A 23291-nucleotide genomic window follows, 5' to 3' on the forward strand; every position below is an offset into this window, starting at 1 on the left:
CATCTTAATTATGTATTTTCCAGTTTTGGATATACTGCCAATGCTGAGGTAGGTGTGGGATGCATTAAATGCTAATCAAATGTTGGTGGAACAACAGTCACAGTCACTTTCTGTAAGATTTCCCAAACATCAATACCTATGTTGTGTGTGCGTGTGCGTGCATATGTGCATGTGTGTTTATGTAACAGGGAGACTGAGGACCTGGACCTGAACATCCAGTGTGAGGCCTTTGAGGATTCCATGGCCGAGGATGCGGAGGAGATGGAGAGGGTGTACGGAGGCATCGACATGAGCAGTCACCAGGAGGTCTTCACCTCCCTCCTCACCAAAGTGAGCAGCTCCCCAGCCTCTGTCCAGCTGCTGTCCATCCTGCAGGCTCTGCTGCTGGTGGCTCCAGGACGGGGAGACGTGTGGCTGACCCTGGAGGCCCTGGCTGTCCGTGCCACTCTGCTGGCCCACGACTCACAAATGGACTCCGCTGAACGTTTGATGGAGCGCCTGCTCTCTTCCAAGAGACAACAGATCTCAGCCAGTCCCAAGACCAAGACCACCAACAGGGCAATCCAGACAGACTTGCTCGGCAGCACAACCAACCAATCAGACATGGCTTCCGTAACTCCCCCTCCTCCCCCTCCTCCCCCTCCACTTCCTGCTGCTACCCCAAACCCTCCTCCTCCCCCACCCCCACCCCTGCCAGGCACCACTTATGGTGCACCCCCACCACCTCCTCCTTTACCTGGGATGCCACCTCCTCCTCCACCACCTCTACCAGGGATGGGGCAGGGAGGTCCACCTCCTCCCCCTCCCCTGCCTGGTATGGGCCCCCCACCTCCCCCTCCCCTGCCTGGTATGGGCCCCCCACCTCCCCCTCCCCTGCCTGGTATGGGCCCCCCTCCCCCACCACCCCCTCCCCCAGGTATTGGAGGAGGTATTATTGTGCCCCAGAACGCTCCTCTCCCCAAGGCCAGCCGCTGTCCCACACTGCGCATGAAGAAGCTCAACTGGCAGAAGCTGCCCTCCAGAGTGGTGTCTGAAAGCCAATCCATGTGGTCGTCAGTGCAGTCTGATTCCCTGGAACCTGACTACTCCAGCATTGAGGAGCTCTTCTGTCTGCCAGTGACTGACTCAAAGGCCAAAAGTACCAACACTACGGTCAAACGAGAGCCCAAAGAGATATCCTTCATTGATGCCAAGAAAAATCTAGATTTGAACATATTCTTGAAGCAGTTCAGATGCTCACATAAAGACTTTGTAGCTATGATCCAAAATGGGGACCGTTCCAAGTTTGACGTCGAGGTGCTGAAACAGATGCAGACGTTACTGCCGGAGAAACATGAGATTGAGAACCTCAAGTCATACCAAGGGGAGATAGAGAAGCTGGCCGGTGTGGATCGGTTCTACCTCGAGCTCCTATCAGTTTCATGCTACACCATGAGGATCGAGTGCATGCTTCTCTGTGAGGAGACCCCTTCTGTGTTAAAGATGCTGCAACCCAAAGCTGAGCTGCTGGACGCAGCCTGTGAGAGTTTGAAGGAGAGCACCCGCCTTCCAAGTTTCTGCAAGCTCATACTTGACATTGGAAACTTCCTCAACTATGGGAGTCACATAGGCAATGCAGATGGCTTCAAGATCAGCACCTTGCTGAAGCTCACAGATACCAAAGCCAACAAGTCCCGTATCACATTGCTCCATCACATCCTGGAGGAGGCGGAGAAAACCCATGCTGACTTGCTGAACCTTCCGGATGATCTAGAGATCTGTGAAAAGGCTGCTAGAATAAATGTGGATTCTATTCAGGCAGAGTCGAGCTCACTGGTCAAACGGTTGAAGGGTTCTGAGAAAAAAGTGTCCTCTTCTTCTCAGGAGGATATCAAGCAGCAGTATCTCACTGCTATGAAGGGGAACCTGGAGGCCTGTGAGAAGCTGCAGGAGCTCTTTGCCTCCATCAAAAAGAAGAAGGAAGAGCTAGCAGAGTATCTGTGTGAGGACACGTCCCGCCTCTCACTAGAGGAGCTGTTCAACACCATCAAGACCTTCAGAGGACTCTTCCTTAAAGCAATCAAGGAAAACCAGACCTGGAGAGAGCAGGCCATCAAGGCAGAGAAGAGGAAGAAACAGCAAGAGGAGGATGACGCCAAGAGACCGAGGGGGGAGAACGGAAAAATAATTCGTAAAGCCCCCCCAGTCCAGGAGGAGGGCTGCATCATGTTGGACCACCTGTTGGCTATGATGAAGGGCAATGCACTAAGGAAGACCACCAGGGCCCAGGCAGACAGGGGCAGCCTGCCCTCTAATGACAAGAAAAGGGATAGCACCCAGCCTGAACATGCCAAGCTTGAGCGATCATCAGCCGTAGATACCCAATATGGCATAGAAGTGGACAAGGTGGCATCAACCATTCAGCAAGGATCGCAGGACAGACTGCCACACACAGGGGAGTCCACATCAGGCCTTCCAACAGGACTCAAACTGGATTAATCAGAGACCATCGCCCCCCTCAATCCTGGATTGGATCCCCTGCTCAAGGAGGGATCTTCAGAGAGAGATGAGGGCATCAGTGGCGGCTCCTGCCAAATCTCTCAGGGGGGGCAATTGTTGCGTTGATGGTTAAGGTGACACGTTCAAGGGTAAATTCACCTAAATCAGCGGGCTTAAATAAATTGACTCTCACAGCCAAAAAATAAATAATAAAAATAAAAAAAAGCTCTTTGGTCTTGCCCATTGTGGAGAGGTTGGGGTCTGATTGATTGAGTGTGTGGAGTGTGTCTTTTATAAAGGTAACGAGTTCAAACTGGTGCAGTTAATACAGGTAATGAGTGGAGAATAGGAGGGCTTCTTAAAGAAAAACTAACAGGTCTGTGAGAGCTGGAATTATTACTGGTTGGTAGGTGATCAAATACTTATTTCATACAATAAAATGCAAATTAATTATTTAAAAGTCATACAATGTGATTTTCTGGATTTTTGTTTTAGATTCCGTCTCTCACAGTTGAAGTGTACCTATGATAAAAATTACAGACCTCTACATTCTTTCTAAGTGGGAAAACCTGCAAAATCAGCAGTGTATCAAATACTTGTTCTCCCCACTGTAGTTACCGAAATAAAACACAGATCAAAAGATTTAATGTACGATTCAAGTAGCCGATGTCCTTGACAACTGGTAAATGTGGTGGAGCAGGATTTAGCTTCTCTGAGGAGTTAAGTAGAGAGAGCAGCCTGTGGCTGTGGAAAGGATTGGGCTTAAATTGAGGATACACTAAAACGTGAAACTGACAAGCGCCAAAAAAGCTCCCCTGCCAGTTCCTGCCAACAGAGACTTGTTGAGACCAGCGTGCAGGGGGTTGGCACGGGTTCACACCGAGGCTGGTTGAGGCAGAAATCGAAGGACGTCGTGTGTTTTTATATTCCTCATTCGATTCCATGCATTACAATAAGCCTGTCCACCGATTTTCTACCTCCATGGTTGGAACCACGAGACTAGACACTACATGGTCATGGATGTGCCTAGGGACACAGCAAGCATGACCAGGGAAAGTTGTCTCCACAGGACCTGAAGCACAAAGCACCAATTCAGTTCAAGAAAAGAGAAAGAGTAGAGAAATGTATGCTTGTTACACAGAAAGTGTTAAAAAATAAAACTGACGTCATAATCTGCCCTCTAGGGCCAGCATCAGGTGCAGATCAAGCGTCAAGGGGGTTACTATCGTTGAACAGAGAATAGTGGCTTTAAGATGGCACAGACAAGGCTCGTCTGAAAGTAAAACATCAAAATATCGAGGGCATTAGTTATAAGTTACCCCTAATGGGCCAGCATCAGGTGCAAATGAAAAGTAACATTATTTAAAAAAAAATATTGACATACGGTCACTGAGTACTGCAGAGTACTATTTTTGTTGCTTTAATAAAGGCTGGCAGTCTTTAATTTAACTGTTGTTGGTGTGGACTATATACTGGGGAGGTATTTGAATGAATGAATGAATGAATGGTCTTTATTGTCATTGCTACAGTACAGGTACCAAACAACGAAATTTAGGAGGGGTGGCTCCCCTGGTGTTAGGAAAATAAATAAATAAATATATATATAATATTCAGGGGTCAAAAAATGTATACAAATATCGGATCGGTATCGGTATCGCCGATACCCGAAGCCCAGGTATCGGTATCGGTATCGGTAGTGAAAAAGTGGGATCGGGACATCCCTAGCTAAAATGTTGTCAGCGTTCATGGACCAAATTGGATGTGTCGATCCATGGCGCTTCCAATTTCCTCACGATAAAAAATTCTCATTTTTTTCACACGTCCACCATTCGTATAGCAGAATTGATTACTTCTTTATAGACAGAACACTACTTCCCTTTGTCAAAAACGTAGAATATTCAACCATAATTGAATCTGACCATGCCCCAGTACTATTGGATCTGTCCTTCCCACTTAACTACTCTGACCGCGCTCCATGGAGACTTGATACCACACTACTAACAGATAAAGAATTCTGCCAAATGATTTCAACTGCCATAGACAATTTCTTGGAAACCAATAGGGACGACACTGTTTCTCCCTCCCTGCTCTGGCAGACCCTTAAAGTAGTAATAAGGGGGGACATTATTGCATACACATCTAGGCTGAACAAAGCTAGGAGGCAAGAACAGGAGCAACTTCTCAACTCAATGATTGACATAGATCATCAATACTCTGACTCTCCCACCCCGGAGCTTTACAAAAATAAGCTGAATCTCAAAGCCAAATACGAGTTATTAACATCCGATAAGACAGAACGTATGCTGCTGAAATCACGAGGCTTTGTTTATGAGCATGGGGAAAAGGCTGGTAGAATGTTAGCGCATCAATTAAAATGTAAATCCTCTGACCAACAGATTCCACAAATTAAAAGAGAAAATGGGGAGCTTACAACTGACCCCCTCGAAATCAATGAGACTTTTAGGGCATTTTATTCCAAATTGTACACTTCTGAGGCACCCAATGATGATACCAATATGCAACATTTCTTCACAAATTTAAATGCCCCTGTTATCAACCCTGTTCATAAAGCAGAACTTGAACTACCCTTCCAAGACACCGACATTTATAATGCAATCACAGCTATGCAAAGTAGTAAGGCCCCGGGCCCTGATGGATACCCCATCGAATTCTACAAAAAATTCTCAACCAAATTAACTCCGCTCATCTTAGAAATGTTCAATGACTCAATGGATAATGAGGCCCTGCCACAGACGCTAACAGAGGCATTCATAACCCTTTTACCGAAACCAGGGAAAGACAGAACGGAGTGTGGTTCACATCGCCCCATCTCGCTGCTCAACAGCGATGTCAAGATATTAGCTAAAGCACTATCCCGGCGTCTAGAGTCCGTCACAGACGAGGTGATCTCCCCTGATCAAACTGGCTTCATGCTGGGCCGCCACTCATTCTCTAACATCCGAAACCTTCTAAATGTCGTACATTCTCCTACGTCCGAGGAGGTACCTGAGGTGGTTATCTCCCTGGATGCGGAGAAGGCTTTTGACAGAGTGGAGTGGGCGTACTTATTTGAATGTCTGAAAGCTTTTGGCTTTGGACCCACTTTTATTGCATGGATCAGACTACTATACTCATCTCCTAAGGCAGGGGTCGGCAATTAGGTTTGGCCTCGGGCCAAAAATTTTTTGAGCCACTAGATGGCGGGCCCGAACATAATCAAAGGCTAATTTAAGTAATTGATTGTTTTAAAATGTGACACGTTCTAATGCTTTGACTTTTCTTTCGACTGTACACATCGCTAGTCAACTAACACAGCTTGTTTTGTGAACCTGCTAACAATGTAAAGTAGTGTTCTAGTTAACTAGGTAGCTGTCCAATCCATTATGTTGCAGTATTTTGGCTTGATTAGCGAGTTTGTGTTGTGATTCTCAACAACGTTGAAACGTAGTTTCACACTTTTCCATATTTTTGAATAATAAATGTGTGGACTGACGATGTAGCGTAGCCTAACTTATTCTAATAATTATGTAACAGTTTCATTCTGATAATTATTCCCCCCTCCTCCCAGACAAGGTCACATTATTATTATTGGATTGGTTGTTTGCGTGCCGGGTGAAGTTAGCCAAACATTTAACCTGCTAGCAAGAGAAACATAATGTCACTCTCCAAAGGTCTAAAGAGGAAAGTTGACGGTGGAAACAGGGCATTTAAAGAGGAATGGACAGCGAACTATACGTTCATCCTACCTGGTTTCATCAATGCAAAGCCGTTGTGAGAGACATTTTCCGTGCTCACAATGTTCCCTTTCTATACGCGAGTCGTCCTTTTCGTCAATGAATGCGATAAAGACGCACGAGAGGAATCGATGGATGCATAAAAACCTTGAGAACTGCCTGTGGATTAAAGTGACGTCAATATCACCAGATATCAAGCAAATACTGACCGATGGGAGATGCTTTTTGTTTGCGCCGATTTTGTTTTCAATGTTTTTCAGAAAATTAAACAGAATTTGCGTTGTTACTGTTCATATGTGTGTTGCAGTCACATATACGTAAACATTACGTTTGAATGGCTTACTGAGCTCGTGTTATTTTGTTCAAACCACACACGGTATGTCGGCTATTTCAGCACCGTGACGCGTTGTCCACCTGCTTATGATTCACTCTGAGGGGTTCAGCGTCAGTGCGCTTCGGTGCACCTTGCTGCCTGATTGTCTGTCCCTGTGTCATTCACTCTCAACATGGATAAAAGTACAATAAGCATTATTCAGGTGGAGTTCGATTCTCTATTCGGACATTATAGGCGCTATATGTGGGACTGTCGGTCCGATATTATTATAAAAAAATAAAAAAAATAAAAAATAAAAAGTGGATTCTCAAAATAATCTGCTGGGCCAAATATTATTGGTGACGGGCCAGCAATGGCCCACGGGCCGCCTATTGCCGACCCCTGTCCTAAGGCATCGGTAGTTACGAACGGGAAACGCTCCACATTTTTCTCATTGTCGAGAGGGACACGCCAGGGGTGCCCGCTGAGCCCACTCCTATTCTCATTCGCCATCGAACCTCTGTCTATCATGTTAAAATCTTCTCCAATAATAAATGGAATTTCTAGATGGGGGAAGGAACACAAGGTGGCGCTATATGCCGACGACTTACTGTTGTATGTATCTGAACCGGTGCAATGCATTTCCCATATAGTTCAGATGCTGCATAGATTTGGTAGCTTTTCGGGATACAAGATCAACCTCACTAAGAGCGAATGTTTTCCAGTGAACAACCTAGATCTCGCAATCCCACAATGTGACTTGCCCTTCCATTTGTCTAAATCTGGCTTCAAATATTTGGGAATTAATATTACACGGTCCTTCTCTAAACTACATGAAAAAAACTTCACGCCCCTTGTTAATAAATTAAAAGATGATTTACAGAAATGGAGGTCCATTAATTTATCACTGGCAGGGAAGATCAACTGTATTAAGCATTAAGATGAACGTTCTACCCCGATTCCTCTACCTTTTCCAATGTCTCCCTATATTCCTCCCAAAGTCCTTCTTCTCGTCCATAGATAAGTCCATATCATCTTTCATTTGGGGGGGGTAAAGTCCCTAGAATACAGAAAAGACTTCTACAGCGACATCGGTCCCAGGGCGGACTGGGCCTACCAAATTTGCTTTATTATCACTGGGCTGCCAATATTCAGAAAATCATATACTGGGTCCATTCACCACAGCCGTCTTGGTGCTTAATAGAAAATGAGTCATGTCTTTCAACATCCCTCTCCGCCTTGATTACCTCCAAACTCCCTCTATCTGCCCCACACTACACCTCTAACCCTGTTGTTGTTAATACATTACGAATATGGTCACAATTTCGACGCCACTTTGGTTTAAAAGATTTCTCCAACCTAGCCCCTATCTGCAATAACCACCTTTTTGTCCCCGCCAGAATAGACAATGCTTTCGCCTTATGGAAAAGACTCGGTCTCTCCAAATTTAAAGATCTCTATACTGAGGGCGTCTTCTCGACCTTTAATCACCTCTCTCAAAAATTCAACCTTCCCCGCTCAAGTTATTTTCGATACCTCCAGGTCCGACATTTCATTAAAAGTTTGGATCCAAACTTCCCAAATGCACCACAACCTTCTGCTATAGATGATATCCTCCAAATTCCTCCCAATCTAAAAGGCCTAATATCAAGTATTTACTCTAGCATATCATCCCTCGGAGACACTTCCCTCCACAAAATTAAAGAGAAATGGCAGGAGGAGCTAGGGGACGTAATACCCGATGACTCCTGGACTGAGGCTCTGACGAGAGTTAACGGGAGCACATCATGTGCTAGACTAGGCGTAATCCAATTTAAGGTCTTGCACCGAATTCACCTTTCCAAATCTAGGCTAGCCAGAATCTATCCTGACGTGGATGAGAATTGTAGCAGATGTCATAACGCTCCGGCAACGCTAACACACATGTTTTGGTCATGTCCCTTATTATTTGATTATTGGTCAGCAGTTTTCAGGACCCTCTCACAGGCACTAGATCTGAACCTGCAACCTAACGCCTACTCAGCTATCTTTGGCATAGCGCCAACTGACCAACAGATTATTAACAAGCATAAAGACATTGTGGCATTTGCCACTCTACTTGCTCGACGGAGGATTTTGCTTTTTTGGACATCCCCCAAACCACCGAATTCCTCCTTATGGTTGACTGACCTTATGCTTCACTTGAAACTTGAAAAGATTAAATATACACTTAGGGGGTCCAAAGACCGCTTTTATTTCACCTGGAACCCAATAATATCCTATTTCAACAAACTAAAAACCCTCCCTGACAATGCAAGTGCGCTGGATGCTGAGTGATGACATATGTTGTGAATCTATTTATCAGGATAAACCCCTAGAGATACATCATCTCGTTCTAGAGAGGGACATATTACAATCATAACAGACATGGTATCACAGACCAACACGACCATCTCATCTATCCTCACTTACAAATGAATTGCACTTTATTTCTCTTTATCTCTTTGATTACTTACCTGTACTGTCTTCATTACCTATCACCACTGTTATTATTATTATTATTATTTATTGTTGTTTATTTATATCCTTCGTCCTGGGATGCACCACTTGGGATTTTGTGGGGGGGGGGGGGGGGGGGGGGAGGGTTGGGACATGTTTGTGTTTTGTGTAAAAACAAACCAAAACTGAAAAGTATTATTTTTGTATATCTGTAACATCTCAATAAAAAGAAAGTAAAAAAATTATTTAAAAAAATAAAATAGAAACCATTAGACAAGGCGTTTTCAAGGCAAGCTCTTCTGTGTCAGGCAATTTAGAATGTTGAAGTTTTTCCAATTGTCCCATTGTGATGCAATAAGAAACTATTACAACATTTGCAACATTTGACAGTGCTACAAAAACACTGTGTGCATTGGCCATTGAGATAATATAGAGATATTGAGATATTGAAAGTACTGGGATTCATCTTAATTATGTATTTTCCAGTTTTGGATATACTGCCAATGCTGAGGTAGGTGTGGGATGCATTAAATGCTAATCAAATGTTGGTGGAACAACAGTCACAGTCACTTTCTGTAAGATTTCCCAAACATCAATACCTATGTTGTGTGTGCGTGTGCGTGCATATGTGCATGTGTGTTTATGTAACAGGGAGACTGAGGACCTGGACCTGAACATCCAGTGTGAGGCCTTTGAGGATTCCATGGCCGAGGATGCGGAGGAGATGGAGAGGGTGTACGGAGGCATCGACATGAGCAGTCACCAGGAGGTCTTCACCTCCCTCCTCACCAAAGTGAGCAGCTCCCCAGCCTCTGTCCAGCTGCTGTCCATCCTGCAGGCTCTGCTGCTGGTGGCTCCAGGACGGGGAGACGTGTGGCTGACCCTGGAGGCCCTGGCTGTCCGTGCCACTCTGCTGGCCCACGACTCACAAATGGACTCCGCTGAACGTTTGATGGAGCGCCTGCTCTCTTCCAAGAGACAACAGATCTCAGCCAGTCCCAAGACCAAGACCACCAACAGGGCAATCCAGACAGACTTGCTCGGCAGCACAACCAACCAATCAGACATGGCTTCCGTAACTCCCCCTCCTCCCCCTCCTCCCCCTCCACTTCCTGCTGCTACCCCAAACCCTCCTCCTCCCCCACCCCCACCCCTGCCAGGCACCACTTATGGTGCACCCCCACCACCTCCTCCTTTACCTGGGATGCCACCTCCTCCTCCACCACCTCTACCAGGGATGGGGCAGGGAGGTCCACCTCCTCCCCCTCCCCTGCCTGGTATGGGCCCCCCACCTCCCCCTCCCCTGCCTGGTATGGGCCCCCCACCTCCCCCTCCCCTGCCTGGTATGGGCCCCCCTCCCCCACCACCCCCTCCCCCAGGTATTGGAGGAGGTATTATTGTGCCCCAGAACGCTCCTCTCCCCAAGGCCAGCCGCTGTCCCACACTGCGCATGAAGAAGCTCAACTGGCAGAAGCTGCCCTCCAGAGTGGTGTCTGAAAGCCAATCCATGTGGTCGTCAGTGCAGTCTGATTCCCTGGAACCTGACTACTCCAGCATTGAGGAGCTCTTCTGTCTGCCAGTGACTGACTCAAAGGCCAAAAGTACCAACACTACGGTCAAACGAGAGCCCAAAGAGATATCCTTCATTGATGCCAAGAAAAATCTAGATTTGAACATATTCTTGAAGCAGTTCAGATGCTCACATAAAGACTTTGTAGCTATGATCCAAAATGGGGACCGTTCCAAGTTTGACGTCGAGGTGCTGAAACAGATGCAGACGTTACTGCCGGAGAAACATGAGATTGAGAACCTCAAGTCATACCAAGGGGAGATAGAGAAGCTGGCCGGTGTGGATCGGTTCTACCTCGAGCTCCTATCAGTTTCATGCTACACCATGAGGATCGAGTGCATGCTTCTCTGTGAGGAGACCCCTTCTGTGTTAAAGATGCTGCAACCCAAAGCTGAGCTGCTGGACGCAGCCTGTGAGAGTTTGAAGGAGAGCACCCGCCTTCCAAGTTTCTGCAAGCTCATACTTGACATTGGAAACTTCCTCAACTATGGGAGTCACATAGGCAATGCAGATGGCTTCAAGATCAGCACCTTGCTGAAGCTCACAGATACCAAAGCCAACAAGTCCCGTATCACATTGCTCCATCACATCCTGGAGGAGGCGGAGAAAACCCATGCTGACTTGCTGAACCTTCCGGATGATCTAGAGATCTGTGAAAAGGCTGCTAGAATAAATGTGGATTCTATTCAGGCAGAGTCGAGCTCACTGGTCAAACGGTTGAAGGGTTCTGAGAAAAAAGTGTCCTCTTCTTCTCAGGAGGATATCAAGCAGCAGTATCTCACTGCTATGAAGGGGAACCTGGAGGCCTGTGAGAAGCTGCAGGAGCTCTTTGCCTCCATCAAAAAGAAGAAGGAAGAGCTAGCAGAGTATCTGTGTGAGGACACGTCCCGCCTCTCACTAGAGGAGCTGTTCAACACCATCAAGACCTTCAGAGGACTCTTCCTTAAAGCAATCAAGGAAAACCAGACCTGGAGAGAGCAGGCCATCAAGGCAGAGAAGAGGAAGAAACAGCAAGAGGAGGATGACGCCAAGAGACCGAGGGGGGAGAACGGAAAAATAATTCGTAAAGCCCCCCCAGTCCAGGAGGAGGGCTGCATCATGTTGGACCACCTGTTGGCTATGATGAAGGGCAATGCACTAAGGAAGACCACCAGGGCCCAGGCAGACAGGGGCAGCCTGCCCTCTAATGACAAGAAAAGGGATAGCACCCAGCCTGAACATGCCAAGCTTGAGCGATCATCAGCCGTAGATACCCAATATGGCATAGAAGTGGACAAGGTGGCATCAACCATTCAGCAAGGATCGCAGGACAGACTGCCACACACAGGGGAGTCCACATCAGGCCTTCCAACAGGACTCAAACTGGATTAATCAGAGACCATCGCCCCCCTCAATCCTGGATTGGATCCCCTGCTCAAGGAGGGATCTTCAGAGAGAGATGAGGGCATCAGTGGCGGCTCCTGCCAAATCTCTCAGGGGGGGCAATTGTTGCGTTGATGGTTAAGGTGACACGTTCAAGGGTAAATTCACCTAAATCAGCGGGCTTAAATAAATTGACTCTCACAGCCAAAAAATAAATAATAAAAATAAAAAAAAGCTCTTTGGTCTTGCCCATTGTGGAGAGGTTGGGGTCTGATTGATTGAGTGTGTGGAGTGTGTCTTTTATAAAGGTAACGAGTTCAAACTGGTGCAGTTAATACAGGTAATGAGTGGAGAATAGGAGGGCTTCTTAAAGAAAAACTAACAGGTCTGTGAGAGCTGGAATTATTACTGGTTGGTAGGTGATCAAATACTTATTTCATACAATAAAATGCAAATTAATTATTTAAAAGTCATACAATGTGATTTTCTGGATTTTTGTTTTAGATTCCGTCTCTCACAGTTGAAGTGTACCTATGATAAAAATTACAGACCTCTACATTCTTTCTAAGTGGGAAAACCTGCAAAATCAGCAGTGTATCAAATACTTGTTCTCCCCACTGTAGTTACCGAAATAAAACACAGATCAAAAGATTTAATGTACGATTCAAGTAGCCGATGTCCTTGACAACTGGTAAATGTGGTGGAGCAGGATTTAGCTTCTCTGAGGAGTTAAGTAGAGAGAGCAGCCTGTGGCTGTGGAAAGGATTGGGCTTAAATTGAGGATACACTAAAACGTGAAACTGACAAGCGCCAAAAAAGCTCCCCTGCCAGTTCCTGCCAACAGAGACTTGTTGAGACCAGCGTGCAGGGGGTTGGCACGGGTTCACACCGAGGCTGGTTGAGGCAGAAATCGAAGGACGTCGTGTGTTTTTATATTCCTCATTCGATTCCATGCATTACAATAAGCCTGTCCACCGATTTTCTACCTCCATGGTTGGAACCACGAGACTAGACACTACATGGTCATGGATGTGCCTAGGGACACAGCAAGCATGACCAGGGAAAGTTGTCTCCACAGGACCTGAAGCACAAAGCACCAATTCAGTTCAAGAAAAGAGAAAGAGTAGAGAAATGTATGCTTGTTACACAGAAAGTGTTAAAAAATAAAACTGACGTCATAATCTGCCCTCTAGGGCCAGCATCAGGTGCAGATCAAGCGTCAAGGGGGTTACTATCGTTGAACAGAGAATAGTGGCTTTAAGATGGCACAGACAAGGCTCGTCTGAAAGTAAAACATCAAAATATCGAGGGCATTAGTTATAAGTTACCCCTAATGGGCCAGCATCAGGTGCAAATGAAAAGTAACATTATTTTAAAAAAAATATTGACATACGGTCACTGAGTACTGCAGAGTACTATTTTTGTTGCTTTAATAAAGGCTGGCAGTCTTTAATTTAACTGTTGTTGGTGTGGACTATATACTGGGGAGGTATTTGAATGAATGAATGAATGAATGGTCTTTATTGTCATTGCTACAGTACAGGTACCAAACAACGAAATTTAGGAGGGGTGGCTCCCCTGGTGTTAGGAAAAAAAATAAATAAATATATATATAATATTCAGGGGTCAAAAAATGTATACAAATATCGGATCGGTATCGGTATCGCCGATACCCGAAGCCCAGGTATCGGTATCGGTATCGGTAGTGAAAAAGTGGGATCGGGACATCCCTAGCTAAAATGTTGTCAGCGTTCATGGACCAAATTGGATGTGTCGATCCATGGCGCTTCCAATTTCCTCACGATAAAAAATTCTCATTTTTTTCACACGTCCACCATTCGTATAGCAGAATTGATTACTTCTTTATAGACAGAACACTACTTCCCTTTGTCAAAAACGTAGAATATTCAACCATAATTGAATCTGACCATGCCCCAGTACTATTGGATCTGTCCTTCCCACTTAACTACTCTGACCGCGCTCCATGGAGACTTGATACCACACTACTAACAGATAAAGAATTCTGCCAAATGATTTCAACTGCCATAGACAATTTCTTGGAAACCAATAGGGACGACACTGTTTCTCCCTCCCTGCTCTGGCAGACCCTTAAAGTAGTAATAAGGGGGGACATTATTGCATACACATCTAGGCTGAACAAAGCTAGGAGGCAAGAACAGGAGCAACTTCTCAACTCAATGATTGACATAGATCATCAATACTCTGACTCTCCCACCCCGGAGCTTTACAAAAATAAGCTGAATCTCAAAGCCAAATACGAGTTATTAACATCCGATAAGACAGAACGTATGCTGCTGAAATCACGAGGCTTTGTTTATGAGCATGGGGAAAAGGCTGGTAGAATGTTAGCGCATCAATTAAAATGTAAATCCTCTGACCAACAGATTCCACAAATTAAAAGAGAAAATGGGGAGCTTACAACTGACCCCCTCGAAATCAATGAGACTTTTAGGGCATTTTATTCCAAATTGTACACTTCTGAGGCACCCAATGATGATACCAATATGCAACATTTCTTCACAAATTTAAATGCCCCTGTTATCAACCCTGTTCATAAAGCAGAACTTGAACTACCCTTCCAAGACACCGACATTTATAATGCAATCACAGCTATGCAAAGTAGTAAGGCCCCGGGCCCTGATGGATACCCCATCGAATTCTACAAAAAATTCTCAACCAAATTAACTCCGCTCATCTTAGAAATGTTCAATGACTCAATGGATAATGAGGCCCTGCCACAGACGCTAACAGAGGCATTCATAACCCTTTTACCGAAACCAGGGAAAGACAGAACGGAGTGTGGTTCACATCGCCCCATCTCGCTGCTCAACAGCGATGTCAAGATATTAGCTAAAGCACTATCCCGGCGTCTAGAGTCCGTCACAGACGAGGTGATCTCCCCTGATCAAACTGGCTTCATGCTGGGCCGCCACTCATTCTCTAACATCCGAAACCTTCTAAATGTCGTACATTCTCCTACGTCCGAGGAGGTACCTGAGGTGGTTATCTCCCTGGATGCGGAGAAGGCTTTTGACAGAGTGGAGTGGGCGTACTTATTTGAATGTCTGAAAGCTTTTGGCTTTGGACCCACTTTTATTGCATGGATCAGACTACTATACTCATCTCCTAAGGCAGGGGTCGGCAATTAGGTTTGGCCTCGGGCCAAAAATTTTTTGAGCCACTAGATGGCGGGCCCGAACATAATCAAAGGCTAATTTAAGTAATTGATTGTTTTAAAATGTGACACGTTCTAATGCTTTGACTTTTCTTTCGACTGTACACATCGCTAGTCAACTAACACAGCTTGTTTTGTGAACCTGCTAACAATGTAAAGTAGTGTTCTAGTTAACTAGGTAGCTGTCCAATCCATTATGTTGCAGTATTTTGGCTTGATTAGCGAGTTTGTGTTGTGATTCTCAACAACGTTGAAACGTAGTTTCACACTTTTCCATATTTTTGAATAATAAATGTGTGGACTGACGATGTAGCGTAGCCTAACTTATTCTAATAATTATGTAACAGTTTCATTCTGATAATTATTCCCCCCTCCTCCCAGACAAGGTCACATTATTATTATTGGATTGGTTGTTTGCGTGCCGGGTGAAGTTAGCCAAACATTTAACCTGCTAGCAAGAGAAACATAATGTCACTCTCCAAAGGTCTAAAGAGGAAAGTTGACGGTGGAAACAGGGCATTTAAAGAGGAATGGACAGCGAACTATACGTTCATCCTACCTGGTTTCATCAATGCAAAGCCGTTGTGAGAGACATTTTCCGTGCTCACAATGTTCCCTTTCTATACGCGAGTCGTCCTTTTCGTCAATGAATGCGATAAAGACGCACGAGAGGAATCGATGGATGCATAAAAACCTTGAGAACTGCCTGTGGATTAAAGTGACGTCAATATCACCAGATATCAAGCAAATACTGACCGATGGGAGATGCTTTTTGTTTGCGCCGATTTTGTTTTCAATGTTTTTCAGAAAATTAAACAGAATTTGCGTTGTTACTGTTCATATGTGTGTTGCAGTCACATATACGTAAACATTACGTTTGAATGGCTTACTGAGCTCGTGTTATTTTGTTCAAACCACACACGGTATGTCGGCTATTTCAGCACCGTGACGCGTTGTCCACCTGCTTATGATTCACTCTGAGGGGTTCAGCGTCAGTGCGCTTCGGTGCACCTTGCTGCCTGATTGTCTGTCCCTGTGTCATTCACTCTCAACATGGATAAAAGTACAATAAGCATTATTCAGGTGGAGTTCGATTCTCTATTCGGACATTATAGGCGCTATATGTGGGACTGTCGGTCCGATATTATTATAAAAAAATAAAAAAAATAAAAAATAAAAAGTGGATTCTCAAAATAATCTGCTGGGCCAAATATTATTGGTGACGGGCCAGCAATGGCCCACGGGCCGCCTATTGCCGACCCCTGTCCTAAGGCATCGGTAGTTACGAACGGGAAACGCTCCACATTTTTCTCATTGTCGAGAGGGACACGCCAGGGGTGCCCGCTGAGCCCACTCCTATTCTCATTCGCCATCGAACCTCTGTCTATCATGTTAAAATCTTCTCCAATAATAAATGGAATTTCTAGATGGGGGAAGGAACACAAGGTGGCGCTATATGCCGACGACTTACTGTTGTATGTATCTGAACCGGTGCAATGCATTTCCCATATAGTTCAGATGCTGCATAGATTTGGTAGCTTTTCGGGATACAAGATCAACCTCACTAAGAGCGAATGTTTTCCAGTGAACAACCTAGATCTCGCAATCCCACAATGTGACTTGCCCTTCCATTTGTCTAAATCTGGCTTCAAATATTTGGGAATTAATATTACACGGTCCTTCTCTAAACTACATGAAAAAAACTTCACGCCCCTTGTTAATAAATTAAAAGATGATTTACAGAAATGGAGGTCCATTAATTTATCACTGGCAGGGAAGATCAACTGTATTAAGCATTAAGATGAACGTTCTACCCCGATTCCTCTACCTTTTCCAATGTCTCCCTATATTCCTCCCAAAGTCCTTCTTCTCGTCCATAGATAAGTCCATATCATCTTTCATTTGGGGGGGGTAAAGTCCCTAGAATACAGAAAAGACTTCTACAGCGACATCGGTCCCAGGGCGGACTGGGCCTACCAAATTTGCTTTATTATCACTGGGCTGCCAATATTCAGAAAATCATATACTGGGTCCATTCACCACAGCCGTCTTGGTGCTTAATAGAAAATGAGTCATGTCTTTCAACATCCCTCTCCGCCTTGATTACCTCCAAACTCCCTCTATCTGCCCCACACTACACCTCTAACCCTGTTGTTGTTAATACATTACGAATATGGTCACAATTTCGACGCCACTTTGGTTTAAAAGATTTCTCCAACCTAGCCCCTATCTGCAATAACCACCTTTTTGTCCCCGCCAGAATAGACAATGCTTTCGCCTTATGGAAAAGACTCGGTCTCTCCAAATTTAAAGATCTCTATACTGAGGGCGTCTTCTCGACCTTTAATCACCTCTCTCAAAAATTCAACCTTCCCCGCTCAAGTTATTTTCGATACCTCCAGGTCCGACATTTCATTAAAAGTTTGGATCCAAACTTCCCAAATGCACCACAACCTTCTGCTATAGATGATATCCTCCAAATTCCTCCCAATCTAAAAGGCCTAATATCAAGTATTTACTCTAGCATATCATCCCTCGGAGACACTTCCCTCCACAAAATTAAAGAGAAATGGCAGGAGGAGCTAGGGGACGTAATACCCGATGACTCCTGGACTGAGGCTCTGACGAGAGTTAACGGGAGCACATCATGTGCTAGACTAGGCGTAATCCAATTTAAGGTCTTGCACCGAATTCACCTTTCCAAATCTAGGCTAGCCAGAATCTATCCTGACGTGGATGAGAATTGTAGCAGATGTCATAACGCTCCGGCAACGCTAACACACATGTTTTGGTCATGTCCCTTATTATTTGATTATTGGTCAGCAGTTTTCAGGACCCTCTCACAGGCACTAGATCTGAACCTGCAACCTAACGCCTACTCAGCTATCTTTGGCATAGCGCCAACTGACCAACAGATTATTAACAAGCATAAAGACATTGTGGCATTTGCCACTCTACTTGCTCGACGGAGGATTTTGCTTTTTTGGACATCCCCCAAACCACCGAATTCCTCCTTATGGTTGACTGACCTTATGCTTCACTTGAAACTTGAAAAGATTAAATATACACTTAGGGGGTCCAAAGACCGCTTTTATTTCACCTGGAACCCAATAATATCCTATTTCAACAAACTAAAAACCCTCCCTGACAATGCAAGTGCGCTGGATGCTGAGTGATGACATATGTTGTGAATCTATTTATCAGGATAAACCCCTAGAGATACATCATCTCGTTCTAGAGAGGGACATATTACAATCATAACAGACATGGTATCACAGACCAACACGACCATCTCATCTATCCTCACTTACAAATGAATTGCACTTTATTTCTCTTTATCTCTTTGATTACTTACCTGTACTGTCTTCATTACCTATCACCACTGTTATTATTATTATTATTATTTATTGTTGTTTATTTATATCCTTCGTCCTGGGATGCACCACTTGGGATTTTGTGGGGGGGGGGGGGGGGGAGGGTTGGGACATGTTTGTGTTTTGTGTAAAAACAAACCAAAACTGAAAAGTATTATTTTTGTATATCTGTAACATCTCAATAAAAAGAAAGTAAAAAAATTATTTAAAAAAATAAAATAGAAACCATTAGACAAGGCGTTTTCAAGGCAAGCTCTTCTGTGTCAGGCAATTTAGAATGTTGAAGTTTTTCCAATTGTCCCATTGTGATGCAATAAGAAACTATTACAACATTTGCAACATTTGACAGTGCTACAAAAACACTGTGTGCATTGGCCATTGAGATAATATAGAGATATTGAGATATTGAAAGTACTGGGATTCATCTTAATTATGTATTTTCCAGTTTTGGATATACTGCCAATGCTGAGGTAGGTGTGGGATGCATTAAATGCTAATCAAATGTTGGTGGAACAACAGTCACAGTCACTTTCTGTAAGATTTCCCAAACATCAATACCTATGTTGTGTGTGCGTGTGCGTGCATATGTGCATGTGTGTTTATGTAACAGGGAGACTGAGGACCTGGACCTGAACATCCAGTGTGAGGCCTTTGAGGATTCCATGGCCGAGGATGCGGAGGAGATGGAGAGGGTGTACGGAGGCATCGACATGAGCAGTCACCAGGAGGTCTTCACCTCCCTCCTCACCAAAGTGAGCAGCTCCCCAGCCTCTGTCCAGCTGCTGTCCATCCTGCAGGCTCTGCTGCTGGTGGCTCCAGGACGGGGAGACGTGTGGCTGACCCTGGAGGCCCTGGCTGTCCGTGCCACTCTGCTGGCCCACGACTCACAAATGGACTCCGCTGAACGTTTGATGGAGCGCCTGCTCTCTTCCAAGAGACAACAGATCTCAGCCAGTCCCAAGACCAAGACCACCAACAGGGCAATCCAGACAGACTTGCTCGGCAGCACAACCAACCAATCAGACATGGCTTCCGTAACTCCCCCTCCTCCCCCTCCTCCCCCTCCACTTCCTGCTGCTACCCCAAACCCTCCTCCTCCCCCACCCCCACCCCTGCCAGGCACCACTTATGGTGCACCCCCACCACCTCCTCCTTTACCTGGGATGCCACCTCCTCCTCCACCACCTCTACCAGGGATGGGGCAGGGAGGTCCACCTCCTCCCCCTCCCCTGCCTGGTATGGGCCCCCCACCTCCCCCTCCCCTGCCTGGTATGGGCCCCCCACCTCCCCCTCCCCTGCCTGGTATGGGCCCCCCTCCCCCACCACCCCCTCCCCCAGGTATTGGAGGAGGTATTATTGTGCCCCAGAACGCTCCTCTCCCCAAGGCCAGCCGCTGTCCCACACTGCGCATGAAGAAGCTCAACTGGCAGAAGCTGCCCTCCAGAGTGGTGTCTGAAAGCCAATCCATGTGGTCGTCAGTGCAGTCTGATTCCCTGGAACCTGACTACTCCAGCATTGAGGAGCTCTTCTGTCTGCCAGTGACTGACTCAAAGGCCAAAAGTACCAACACTACGGTCAAACGAGAGCCCAAAGAGATATCCTTCATTGATGCCAAGAAAAATCTAGATTTGAACATATTCTTGAAGCAGTTCAGATGCTCACATAAAGACTTTGTAGCTATGATCCAAAATGGGGACCGTTCCAAGTTTGACGTCGAGGTGCTGAAACAGATGCAGACGTTACTGCCGGAGAAACATGAGATTGAGAACCTCAAGTCATACCAAGGGGAGATAGAGAAGCTGGCCGGTGTGGATCGGTTCTACCTCGAGCTCCTATCAGTTTCATGCTACACCATGAGGATCGAGTGCATGCTTCTCTGTGAGGAGACCCCTTCTGTGTTAAAGATGCTGCAACCCAAAGCTGAGCTGCTGGACGCAGCCTGTGAGAGTTTGAAGGAGAGCACCCGCCTTCCAAGTTTCTGCAAGCTCATACTTGACATTGGAAACTTCCTCAACTATGGGAGTCACATAGGCAATGCAGATGGCTTCAAGATCAGCACCTTGCTGAAGCTCACAGATACCAAAGCCAACAAGTCCCGTATCACATTGCTCCATCACATCCTGGAGGAGGCGGAGAAAACCCATGCTGACTTGCTGAACCTTCCGGATGATCTAGAGATCTGTGAAAAGGCTGCTAGAATAAATGTGGATTCTATTCAGGCAGAGTCGAGCTCACTGGTCAAACGGTTGAAGGGTTCTGAGAAAAAAGTGTCCTCTTCTTCTCAGGAGGATATCAAGCAGCAGTATCTCACTGCTATGAAGGGGAACCTGGAGGCCTGTGAGAAGCTGCAGGAGCTCTTTGCCTCCATCAAAAAGAAGAAGGAAGAGCTAGCAGAGTATCTGTGTGAGGACACGTCCCGCCTCTCACTAGAGGAGCTGTTCAACACCATCAAGACCTTCAGAGGACTCTTCCTTAAAGCAATCAAGGAAAACCAGACCTGGAGAGAGCAGGCCATCAAGGCAGAGAAGAGGAAGAAACAGCAAGAGGAGGATGACGCCAAGAGACCGAGGGGGGAGAACGGAAAAATAATTCGTAAAGCCCCCCCAGTCCAGGAGGAGGGCTGCATCATGTTGGACCACCTGTTGGCTATGATGAAGGGCAATGCACTAAGGAAGACCACCAGGGCCCAGGCAGACAGGGGCAGCCTGCCCTCTAATGACAAGAAAAGGGATAGCACCCAGCCTGAACATGCCAAGCTTGAGCGATCATCAGCCGTAGATACCCAATATGGCATAGAAGTGGACAAGGTGGCATCAACCATTCAGCAAGGATCGCAGGACAGACTGCCACACACAGGGGAGTCCACATCAGGCCTTCCAACAGGACTCAAACTGGATTAATCAGAGACCATCGCCCCCCTCAATCCTGGATTGGATCCCCTGCTCAAGGAGGGATCTTCAGAGAGAGATGAGGGCATCAGTGGCGGCTCCTGCCAAATCTCTCAGGGGGGGCAATTGTTGCGTTGATGGTTAAGGTGACACGTTCAAGGGTAAATTCACCTAAATCAGCGGGCTTAAATAAATTGACTCTCACAGCCAAAAAATAAATAATAAAAATAAAAAAAAGCTCTTTGGTCTTGCCCATTGTGGAGAGGTTGGGGTCTGATTGATTGAGTGTGTGGAGTGTGTCTTTTATAAAGGTAACGAGTTCAAACTGGTGCAGTTAATACAGGTAATGAGTGGAGAATAGGAGGGCTTCTTAAAGAAAAACTAACAGGTCTGTGAGAGCTGGAATTATTACTGGTTGGTAGGTGATCAAATACTTATTTCATACAATAAAATGCAAATTAATTATTTAAAAGTCATACAATGTGATTTTCTGGATTTTTGTTTTAGATTCCGTCTCTCACAGTTGAAGTGTACCTATGATAAAAATTACAGACCTCTACATTCTTTCTAAGTGGGAAAACCTGCAAAATCAGCAGTGTATCAAATACTTGTTCTCCCCACTGTAGTTACCGAAATAAAACACAGATCAAAAGATTTAATGTACGATTCAAGTAGCCGATGTCCTTGACAACTGGTAAATGTGGTGGAGCAGGATTTAGCTTCTCTGAGGAGTTAAGTAGAGAGAGCAGCCTGTGGCTGTGGAAAGGATTGGGCTTAAATTGAGGATACACTAAAACGTGAAACTGACAAGCGCCAAAAAAGCTCCCCTGCCAGTTCCTGCCAACAGAGACTTGTTGAGACCAGCGTGCAGGGGGTTGGCACGGGTTCACACCGAGGCTGGTTGAGGCAGAAATCGAAGGACGTCGTGTGTTTTTATATTCCTCATTCGATTCCATGCATTACAATAAGCCTGTCCACCGATTTTCTACCTCCATGGTTGGAACCACGAGACTAGACACTACATGGTCATGGATGTGCCTAGGGACACAGCAAGCATGACCAGGGAAAGTTGTCTCCACAGGACCTGAAGCACAAAGCACCAATTCAGTTCAAGAAAAGAGAAAGAGTAGAGAAATGTATGCTTGTTACACAGAAAGTGTTAAAAAATAAAACTGACGTCATAATCTGCCCTCTAGGGCCAGCATCAGGTGCAGATCAAGCGTCAAGGGGGTTACTATCGTTGAACAGAGAATAGTGGCTTTAAGATGGCACAGACAAGGCTCGTCTGAAAGTAAAACATCAAAATATCGAGGGCATTAGTTATAAGTTACCCCTAATGGGCCAGCATCAGGTGCAAATGAAAAGTAACATTATTTTAAAAAAAATATTGACATACGGTCACTGAGTACTGCAGAGTACTATTTTTGTTGCTTTAATAAAGGCTGGCAGTCTTTAATTTAACTGTTGTTGGTGTGGACTATATACTGGGGAGGTATTTGAATGAATGAATGAATGAATGGTCTTTATTGTCATTGCTACAGTACAGGTACCAAACAACGAAATTTAGGAGGGGTGGCTCCCCTGGTGTTAGGAAAAAAAAAAAAATTATATATATATAATATTCAGGGGTCAAAAAATGTATACAAATATCGGATCGGTATCGGTATCGCCGATACCCGAAGCCCAGGTATCGGTATCGGTAGTGAAAAAGTGGGATCGGGACATCCCTAGCTAAAATGTTGTCAGCGTTCATGGACCAAATTGGATGTGTCGATCCATGGCGCTTCCAATTTCCTCACGATAAAAAATTCTCGTTTTTTTCACACGTCCACCATTCGTATAGCAGAATTGATTACTTCTTTATAGACAGAACACTACTTCCCTTTGTCAAAAACGTA

The 23291-nt window shown here is 45.3% G+C and overlaps 2 protein-coding genes across 2 annotated transcripts; both read left to right on the forward strand.

Moving 5' to 3' along the window:
* Nucleotides 1-603: 603 nt before the first annotated feature.
* Nucleotides 604-13176, forward strand: LOC308173006 (inverted formin-2-like; the record flags this gene model as incomplete). The annotated part of the gene is made up of 4 exons (XM_080547973.1): nucleotides 604-2117; nucleotides 9655-9979; nucleotides 10145-11650; nucleotides 13129-13176. 4 exons carry the CDS (start codon nucleotides 604-606, stop codon nucleotides 13174-13176), a joined length of 3393 nt encoding a protein of 1130 aa, XP_080404099.1.
* Nucleotides 13177-14673: 1497 nt separating this feature from the next.
* LOC308173007 (inverted formin-2-like) lies at nucleotides 14674-22637 on the forward strand (the record flags this gene model as incomplete). The annotated part of the gene is made up of 4 exons (XM_080547974.1): nucleotides 14674-14999; nucleotides 19116-19440; nucleotides 19606-21111; nucleotides 22590-22637. The coding sequence occupies 4 exons, from the start codon at nucleotides 14674-14676 to the stop codon at nucleotides 22635-22637; spliced, it is 2205 nt and encodes a 734-aa protein (XP_080404100.1).
* Nucleotides 22638-23291: the final 654 nt, after the last annotated feature.

This window comes from Nansenia antarctica (assembly GCF_963989245.1).
Source record: "Nansenia antarctica genome assembly, chromosome: 18".
NCBI classification, from domain to species: domain Eukaryota; kingdom Metazoa; phylum Chordata; class Actinopteri; order Argentiniformes; family Microstomatidae; genus Nansenia; species Nansenia antarctica.